The 10,112-nt window shown below is 47.4% G+C and overlaps 1 protein-coding gene across 4 annotated transcripts in view; it reads right to left on the bottom strand.

The window, feature by feature from the left end:
- Positions 1–7,114: 7,114 nt before the first annotated feature.
- The window catches only part of ST5 (suppression of tumorigenicity 5), a 104,322-nt gene continuing 101,324 nt past the window's right edge, over positions 7,115–10,112 (bottom strand). For all 4 annotated transcript variants that reach the window (XM_006763485.2, XM_006763483.2, XM_006763484.2 and 1 more), the window contains exons 18-20: positions 9,431–9,670; positions 8,488–8,574; positions 7,115–7,906 (exon numbers count right to left, since the gene is read on the bottom strand). In XM_006763485.2, coding sequence (XP_006763548.1) covers positions 7,872–7,906; positions 8,488–8,574; positions 9,431–9,670 — 362 coding nt within the window. In that variant the 3' untranslated portion in view covers positions 7,115–7,871. The remainder of the gene's footprint in view (positions 7,907–8,487; positions 8,575–9,430; positions 9,671–10,112) is intronic.

The raw sequence follows: 10,112 nt of genomic DNA, 5'->3' as shown, positions 1-10,112 counted from the left end.
GTCTGAGTGTAGGTCCTTTGGCATTGCTACTTCCCTACCTGTACTTCCAAAACCTCCCTAACAGGTTCTAGGAGTTAGGGTATCAAGGCCTGGGGTCCTCTGCAAACCTCCCTGAGGAAGAAAGAAGCCTTTGAACCGATCCTGACTTGAACTTTTCGTTTATAAAGTGAGAACGATACCTGTTGCTAACGTGTGTATAGATAAGTATTAAATAGTTGAAAGGTCTGTTTGCATTGTATACTCACAATTCACAACGAGTGGAAAAATGTGTCCTTGACTGTTCCATGGGGCTCAAAAGGACTGTTTTGATGGGACACGGTCTACAAAAGGGAAAGGGGAGTGATAGGACCGAGGCCATTCCTAGGTAGATCATTCCTGAGCCCAAGATTTTTCCACCGGGCTCCCTCATCTTGGACTTTGGTCTATTCTAGTCATACCAAAATCTTGAGATGGGCTCCAGCAATCTGAATTTTAAACATGCCAGGGGTTTTACATATCAAACTGGCTTGTATCATAGAAAGCAGTTGTAAGGATTTATGGGTCCCTGTGCATAGGAGGCTTCATGTTCAAAGAAATGTATCATGAAAATCTTAATTTTTCCAGACTGCTGTATATCTAGTAGAAACGTGGGTTATCCTAAAGGCGGGAAACTGGGTTTTGTTTATCTTGCAAAACACTGATGACACTGATCCCGGGGTAAATTATTATAATTTGCTCTTGTGCTCAGTTGTTTCAAAGATTTTTAAATAATGACCCAAAATAAAGCTTGCAGTCAAGAATCCTGGCCAGATTAAGTTAAGATGGCACTCAAGCCTACTAAGACTCAGCTACTAGGTTTGGGGTGGAGAGTTCTCTGTAGTGCTCCACAGGATCATACATGGGCTGGGAACCATGGGTTTCTGTAGCACAAATCGGTCATGGCAACCCTTACATGACCTCTGGCGGAAGGTGTGCGGTGCCCACCTTACACGGGTGGGACTTGAGGGAATTAAGTAATGGGAGTTAAGAGGTGTCAGGCTTTATTCAGTTGGACAAAAATAATGACCATTTTGTTTTGGGTTTTTTGTTTTTAACTGATACATTTGGATTTGCATTTTGCATGACGGTGTTTAAGGAGAAAGGTGAAGTGATGGGTTTTGCCTTAGTGTCTTCCTGAGAAACTGGAAGCTAAGGCCATGAATCTAAAACAGGTGGTCAGGTTAGTAGATCGAGAACTGCAAGATGTGCCCTGGCTGGTGTGTTTAGTGGTTAGAATATCCGCCTGAATACCTGGGTTTGATCCCCAGCTCCAATCGCGTGGGGACTGTCTCACCATTGATGTTTCCCTCCCTTACACTAAAAATCAGGGGGGGGGGGGATACTCTGGTGATGGCTTTAAAAAAGGATTACAAGATTAAATGTCTGAGTCCTTACTGGCACTGAAGGTATAAAAGTATACAAAGTCTGAAATATAGGTCCAACAATTGTGTAACTAATTTTCTCTAAAATTTAGGTGAAGGCACCTACTTGAGGATCATGGAGATTAGGTAAAATGTAAAGCATTTAGTAAAACTTGTTGACTTGGTTACAATTATGTAAATGAATTATGGGAGCAGATGAGAAACCTTGGTGTGATTCAGTTAATGATAAAGTGGTCCAAGCTGAGGGAAGAAGAAACATGCCTTCAAGAAACCAATTTGAAAAAGACAAGGCTCTAGGGCAGTGGTTCTCAACCTTGGCTGCTCATTAGAATCACCTGGGAATCTTTTTAAAACTGATTTCTGGGCCTCATCCTCCGGAAATTGTTTCTTGGTTAGCGATGTTGTGGCCCCACCTCATAACAATTTCCGGAGGGTGAGGCCCAGAAACCAGGATTTTAAAAAGATTCCCGGGTGATTCTAATGCGCAGCCAGGGTTAAGAACCACTGCTCTAGAGACGGCTACAGTGAAAGTGTGGAGGCCAGGAACATGAAAAGTGGGATTCAAAAGACAAAACGGTTAGTCCTGGGGTGGTGGGGTTTAGGGGAAGAATCGCTTGTCCCGTAGTGATCAGCTGTCCAGAAACGGGATGGTGCAAATGGACGTGCTAAATGTGTAAATCTTTTAAGGCCATCATCCCATTTCTTGGCCTGGGGAAAGCAGCTACTGACCTATTGAGCTCTGTTCAGTGTTCGCACTCACCAGGGCAACTAACAGCGGGGCAGATTTTCTGATTCCAAGTATTGCCCGAGGAAGCTGGGGGACTGAAAAAGCCAAACGTCCGTGCCCAAATGAGTGACAGGCACAGGCCTAGAATGACGGGAACCAAAGGCAAACTTTAGGTTTTAACTATATATTTCAGCTGAAATACTCAAGCTTCGAGTAACGTGTCCTGTGGACACAAGCTCATGATGCCCCTAGTGGCCGCTAAGTGCAGAGGATTAATGACGTCCTTTCATACACTACAGGCATCAGCTGTGTCAGAAGCCCTTCTAACGTCTTCAACCTTTTGTTCGAGTCAAAAGATGTAAAAACTGGCATTGCCTAGCACATTGGGTTGCCACCTAAATTATCTGCAATTTGGAATTGCTACGGGTATCGTTACTGGCCTAATACATGCTTTGTTTTCATACAAACCTCGGAACTGCAGCTATAACATAATGGGGGATGTCTGCCACATATTTGGCAAAATTAGCTAGTCAGATTTAAGAATTAATTTCATAGGTATTTCTATTCGATGGTTAGCCCAAAAGCAACGAAAACAAACCTGCGGCGCGGGCGCGCACCTCCGGCGGAACATGTGCGGTGCCCGCCTACACGGGAAGGCGGAAAGCCACGGGCTTCCGGGCGGCCCGAGCCCCGCGGCGCTTAGCGCTTCCGGGCCACCCTCGTGGGTCTACACCGCCCGACTTCTAGGTCCCTTCAGGTTACGACCACGGCTCCGCTCGCTCTCCCCCGCCCTGAAAGACACTTCCGGAGTGAGATTCTTGTTCCGGGATCACTTTGACCCCTGCAGAATGACCGGAAGCACGGTGGGCCCGGCTCCACCCCTTGGCTCAGCTATTTCCGGTGGTGGGCGGGGCCGCCCTGCTGCGAGCAGCGGGAAATTCGATTCCGGCCCCGGTCCCGGTGAGGCTTTGGCCGCCGCGAAGAGCGGAAGTCTTCGCGCTTGCACACTTTCCAAACCCCGTTTCGGCCGCGCTTAGCGGGAGGCGTGGGCTTTATATACACTTTCAAGACGGTAATTTCCAGATCTCAAAACTGTTTCTGTTGTCAAAAAGATAACGAGCACCAACTGCGTTCAAGGTAACTTGGGCTAAAATATACTTGTATACACATGAAATGTTCTGGAAGAACATAAAACAAGGGATTTCCGATGAGGGAGAAATGACACTTTCATATTAAAAGGCGATATAAACGGACAAAAAGTAACTAGAAAGTTGCCAATAACTTGACAGTGCTAAAAAGTATTTTCTTGTACTGGTGTTTTCATGACCTTTGAATTAACACCCACCCCACCACCGTAAGTTGAAGATGTTTTGGGATGCGTAACACCACAGTATGGCTCCCTAGTAAGAATGAAGGTTGAAGTGTGTTTCATTTCTGACTTTATTTTAGTCCAATTTTTGTTTTATTTCTACTTTGTTTTGTGTGTGTTTTAAAACCCTGTTTATGTATCCTTAGACATAAGTCATTTGGGGTACAAGGTAAGTTTCAAGTCCACATATGAAATATATTTTTAACAAAAATTTAACTGAGCAGTGATCGCAATTAGAATAATTTTCTTGGGGCCCTAATTACACAGACCATCCGATGTGAACCACAGTTGGCGTCATAATGCTAAGGGCACGTCTCCAAAACACCCCTTAAAAGCCGGGTCCCCATCTCAGCATTGCAGTTACCAGCACATGATGACTCACTGAAAGGGCCTTAGAAAGACCCAAGAGGCAGCCTGCCCTACTTTAAAAATTACCAGACTCATTACAGGAAAAACCCAGTGCCTTTCTCTTTTCATTTTTTTTTTTAGTGGGAGCAAAGTTTATTGAGAGAAGCCAGTCCTGGAAAAGGTGCCGCTGGGGTTCCAGGAGCGGCCAGTGTTCCTTTCCATGTTACAGCTGAGCATTATAGTCAGGAGTCCATGCCCTGGCTGGTTTGGCTCAGTGGATAGTCGGCCTGTGGACTGAAGGGCCTGCATTGGATTCCAGTCAAGGGCACATGCCCAGGTTGCAGGCTTGATCCCCAGTGTGGGGTGTGCAGAGGCAGCCCGTCAATAATTCCTTTCTCATCATTGATGTTTCTATCTCCCTCTCCCTCTCCCTTCCTCTCTGAAATCAATAAAAATATATTTAAAAAAAAAAAAAAAAGAGTCTAGTAGTCCATGTGTAGAGTTCCACATGGCCACAGGGGAGCATGTCTCCTGCGCTCCCCTACTATCAACCCAAGAATCTAGTGTGTGTTCTGTAGAATCTCGGTGGCACCTCCAGAGATGATATCCAAAATTTCTTTTCAGGTCCAAGTTCCTTGTCTCGAGAAACTGAAGTATGAGTTCGTGAACAAAAAGACCAGGGAAAGCAAGTTTCATTACAGAAACTGCTGCAGGGAGGGGACCTGAGCAGGTTGCCCCTCAGGGCCTTTCGTAACCCCAGAATAGGTGAGGGCTGACGCCCATAGGCACCGGGACTTCTAGTAGAGGAGGCCAATTGCCCGAGTTCTCACCACTGTTAAAGGACACTTGCTCTCAAAGGTGGCAATAGCATGGTGGGGATGGGGGTCAGAGAGTCACAATCATGGAAGGGAAGCAACCAGGGAACCTAGCTGTCCTGCAATGTATGGGTTGATTCTTAAGAACAAAGAAAAAAAAATCTACCTCAGAACCTAACTCCATTTACACATAATCAGTAAGTTTGGGGTGGGGTGGGGGTGGGGGAGAGATGATTCAGTTTTCATGTACTTGTCAGTTTTCCAGGATTCCAAATACTGTTTAAGTCAGGGGAGCTCATACTGTATTTTGTTCAGAATACTACCCAGAATTGTTCATTTCAGAAAACTCTCTTGCCAATGGTAACATCTACTCAATAGAATCAGTTTCTAATATAACACACTTTTATCTATCTGCGTGTATAGCTACAGTAATTCTGTGTACAGGTGTAAACCTCTGACTCCACTGTATTACAATTGTGTCCAAGCATTTGGCTATTTAAATAAATGTTCTTTTCTAATAAAGAACTTTATTTCTTCCCTTTTATATTATAATTAAGATGTGTTTAGGTAGGTTATATTACCTATGATTTCATTTGAGGATAATTCAGGGAAGAGTTAATGGTATTTGCTATAGAAAAGGTGAGTATTGAATCTGACAGGGTTGAGAATCATCTGTTTGGGGTTTTGAGAGCATGTGAAAGCAGAATATGGAAAGAAGCCCTGAACACTGTCAACCCCAAACCAGTCCCCCTGGACACACCCACCTCTACTATCCCCACAAGACTTCTGTGCCTTGTCCACAGCAGTCACTATATGGGCCCTTGCAGCTCATTCTAAACCATTATGTGCCAGTATTGGTTTCTGAATTGGGATGAGAGTTACAGGAGGAAGAAATCCGTAGGGTTAATTGTAAGCTTTTTTAAAATACATAAAAGTTTCTAATTACCCCACCCCCAATGTTTATACCAAATATCTTGTGATCTGATCATATCTTGTGGATTCTTTGAAGCCACATGTCAAAGGAAGGGAAAAGATGCCCTAACCGGTTTGGCTCAGTGGATAAAGTGTTGGCCTGCGGACTGAAGGGTCCCAGGTTCGATTCTGGTCAAGGGCATGTACCTTGGTAAAAGGAAGGGAAAAGAGATAAAAATAGCACCTTTTAGAAACTATTATTTTACTAGAGGCCTGGTGTACAAAATTCTTTGGGGGAGGGGAGTCCCTCAGCCTGGCCTGCACCAACTTGCAGTCTGGGACCACTGGCTCCTAATTGCTCACCTGCCTGCCTGATGGCCCCTAACTGCCTCTGCCTTGGCCTCCGCTGCGGCAGCTTCATCCGGAAGGACGACCGGAAGGTCTTTCAGCTGTCCAATCTAATTAGCATATTACACTTTTATTATTATAGATTATTATTAAGGAATCTACTTCTATGATTGTCATGAAGCCCAGGCTGTGTTAACAGTGACACGTCCTGGAGGTAACTACACCCCACTTTGGACTTTCTGGTTATAACTCCTGCCTTCTCTCTCTACTTCAACTGAAAACCCACATTCAGGAGGCTTTTCAGAGAAGACAACTCTCTACTTTGCTTTAAGAGGCAGACAGCAACCCCAAACGATGGACAGGTTGGGATCGGCACAGGCCTTCGATGGAGATGTAGAGGAGGAAAGGGAGATGAGAATGGGATTGTCTCCTGTTTAAATAGGCTAGGGTGGAAGGATAGGAAACCTTTACTCCATGGTTCAAATCCTCACCCAAACCCAGTTCTAATGAACAGAGTTCCAGCTTAATACTTCATCTTCAAGGACCCTGCTCTTGGTATGTAGAAAGCCTAAGCCCCATAATCCCCACCCTGCTCTCTCCTTGCTCTTCCATGGAAGGTAGCAGAACCTTCTGTAGTCAATCCATAGGCTCTCAGCACGCCCTGGGTTGGCTTTCGCTGGGCTTCACTCCACCAGTGTCAGGACACCCAGTGATGTCTAAGGGCTTTACACCGAACAGAAAAGTGTTGAGATTCACCTAATAGTGGAGTCAAAGGGCAATGAGAAAGAATTTCCCATCCCTGGAAACACTGACACAGAGTATGAACAGTTGGCTATTAGAGAGGGATGCTGAACTAGAACAATGATGAGGCATTTTCTAACTCTAAGACTAGTCATATTCCCTGGCTCCGTAGCTCAGTTAAGAGCATTGTCCCAATAGGCCAAGGTACTGGGTTCGATCCCTGGTCAGGGCACACACAATCAACCAATGAATGCATACATAAGTGGAACAACAAACAGATGTTTCTCTTTCTTCTTCCCTCTACAGTGGGGCCTTGACTTACGAGTTTAATTTGTTCCATGACAGAGCTCATAACTCCAATTACTCAGATGGTGTTTCGCCCCTGGCCGGCCTGTCTCAGCCCAGCCCCCAGGATAGGAGGTTATAGACAATGAAGCCAAAGAACACAGGGGGCTCTGGGCCCAACAACTGCACACTGTTTATTGCGAACACCCGCAGATGGTGGGAAGGAGGGATGCCTTGTACCGTGTCATGGCCACCACGGACTGGGAGCCGGGCCCGGAGAGCACTGGCAGAGCTGGGGAGAGGGGGGGCCTCCTGTGACTCACTGACCACCACCAAGGTGGGAGAAACAAGAGCAGGCCAGGCCCAAGAGCCTGGTTTCATGCTGAAAAGGGGACTGACTGACCTTTGCCTTTTAAAAACAGAAGGTTAGGGAAGGGAGACTACTAGAAAAAAAAAATAGAAACTCTAAAAAAATGTTTTAAAAAATAGTCCCCCTGTACATAACAAGACAGCATCTGCTCTCCGTGGCCCCAGGCTGGCAGCAGGAGCTCAGGCAGGCAGGCCAGGAGCCTCCCGGGGAAGATCAGTGGTTTGGCCGAGACAGTCAGCTGCACATAATTGGCCAGTCACCAGCACCCAGCAGAACGTCATCCGTGCTCGGGCAGGGCAGGAAAGCACCCGGCCCCTTGGGAATATACAAATATTTACCAGATTCTCTTTACTTGTTACAAAAACAGATAAGAAAGCTTACAGCAGATTATTTACAAACAGTATCTGGGATATCGTGAAGGCAGAGGTGGTCTGGCTTGGAGGGTGGGGTCTGTGGGGACAGAGCGGCCATAGCAGCCCAGGGGGTCCCAGGCTGGGCCCCCTCCCCAGGCTCCAGGCTCTGCCAGGCACTGGGTTCTGTCGCTGGGGAAGGGGGCTTAATTCTTCTTGTGGAGAAACTTCATTTTGTTGCCTGTGGGCCAGAAAGGGCAGGAGTGAGAATATTTCCATATCATCTCTAACCCTCTCGGTTGGAGAGAAAGGATTAGAGAGACTGGACTATGACAGATCTGAGCCGTGGTAGGGAAACACTCCAATGAGGGCCCTGGAATTAATCACTGCTTGGCTTTGGGCAAGCATTTAACTTACTTGGCCTCAATTTCCCTTGAAATGGAGACATTCTATGATCTAAGTGGCTGAGCTCTTTGAAAAGAATGGAGGTTTTCAGGGACGGCACTCTGGCATTGCTCGTCTTGTAGACCCCTCCTGGCCGAGAGGAAAGCTCTCTGTCCTAGTGGCCCTCCTATTCACTAAGGAAGGAGTGCACCCAGAAAACCTCAGGTGAGATCTGTGGTTTCTCTTGGCTCTGTAGGTAGGTAAATCCTGTGCTAAATGCCCTTGGAGCACTGGGCTGGGAACCTTCTCTTCACCAAGGGACCCCTTCCTGTTCTGTCTATATTATAATACCCATTGGCATTGGTATAGAGCAGTTTGGGGTACAGATCCCCCCCCAGACCCCTCCCCCAGCCTCTCATCAATGACAGAGCTACTTACCCAAACCTCGGAGAAACTTATTCATTCCGCTCTGTTCAGTGTCTGGGAGTTCCTCTAAATACTGCTCTACTCGCTGCTCAAAGAGGCCTGGGGAAGAGGAGAAACAGGAGCAGGGAAAAGAACAGTCAATAGAGGAAGGGAAGACGAGGCCTCCCGGAAGGGACGATAGGACACAGATCCCCGAAAGGAGAAGCCAAGGCTCTGCAATTATAATTTACAGGAGCACCTTCGAATTCAGATCGGCTCACCAAAACTACCATCTCACTGGTGTTCATAGCAAGAGGCCCTTGATACCTTGCTCCCAGGGGCACAAGGCTGAGCTGCATTACGGCGAAGATGCTACTCCTCGTTTCAAAGCTGCCCCTGGTTAGACACCTTCTCTAGTTCCTGGTGGACCACTCTACAATGTTGCTTCGAAAGGTTTGTCAGGCTAAATGGACAGTATTAGTGGACAGAATAATAACTCTGATGTCAGACAGAGAGATGTTGATGAGGTGGAAAAGCCCTACAGTGAGCAGAGCCGACAAAATAAGTAGTGATAAGAGAACCTTCTGCTCTGAATGTGTTCTGCCACCAACCTAAGACAGAGCTATTCTCTTCGAGGGCCTTCTCAACCCTGGATTCTCAGACTTCCCTAAATTGCTCAGTCAGGTCTTTTTCTCTGAATAAGAAGGATGTCTGAGGAGGGGACGGGCAACTAACGGCACGCTGCTCTTGGAGGAGACGAGCCACGTGGCTCCCGCCTGGGCAGCCTGTGCCGTGTGTACTGGGACAGGAGCGGAAAGCTCCCTGGGAAGTTTCTATCAGATGAAAGGGGATGGTGGTAGGAGGCCTGGGCCCAGCCAGCCAACAGCTTCTGTCACAGTGCCTAGCCAATCCACCCTGCTGGCAGCAGAAACGTTAAGAGGAGAAGGCCTGCTGACCCCGGCTCCTCTAACCTTACCCTTTGCCCGACACTTTCTTAGCTCCCTGTCTTGGATGAAGCCAGCAAACATCTGAGACTCCATAAAAACCTCAAGGAAACGGCGGATGCTCTTGGAGGCCACAGACTTGCGGAAGGCTTCTCGCTGAAAGGCTCTCTCCCCCTTCTCACTCTGGGTCAGGAAGAGGGAGTAGTGCCCAACCGTCTCCACGAAGAACCGGATAAACACCTCCGACACCAGCCCATTGAGGGTGTTACATTCTGGAAGAGAAAAGAACGCCTTTCAGGTTATGGTCAAGAGCCTGCCATCTCCAGACTCAAACCTCAGCCTCCAGCTGGTATCTCCCTGACCACTTCTCTGTTCTTGACACTACCTCCTGGGCACCCGGGCTCATCACGAGCTCACCAGCTGGGAGGCTGGCAACTACTTGCTGTATGAAAGAGAGTGGGAATCAGAGACCAGGGGACCCCTCCCCCCACACCCCTCGCCCCGGGTGGTCTTCCTGGATTCACAGCAGGAGGAAGCTCCCTTCATGTCCTTCCATGGCTCCAGGCAAGGCCCGAGGGGGAGGAATAACTAGTTTCCTGTCAGCAAGAGTCTTTGTAGCTGTCACAGGGCTTGGGGTTTTCCTTCCCAAGCCTCCTGAGGTAGAGAAGAATTAGAGGGAAGAGGTAGCTTTGTAGCTAGGCCAGCAGTCGCCAA

Source organism: Myotis davidii, unplaced genomic scaffold (assembly GCF_000327345.1).
Source record: "Myotis davidii unplaced genomic scaffold, ASM32734v1 scaffold118, whole genome shotgun sequence".
Taxonomy (NCBI): Eukaryota; Metazoa; Chordata; class Mammalia; order Chiroptera; family Vespertilionidae; genus Myotis; species Myotis davidii.
Note: the sequence above shows the minus strand (reverse complement) of the source record. Positions and strands in the feature narration are given on the sequence as shown.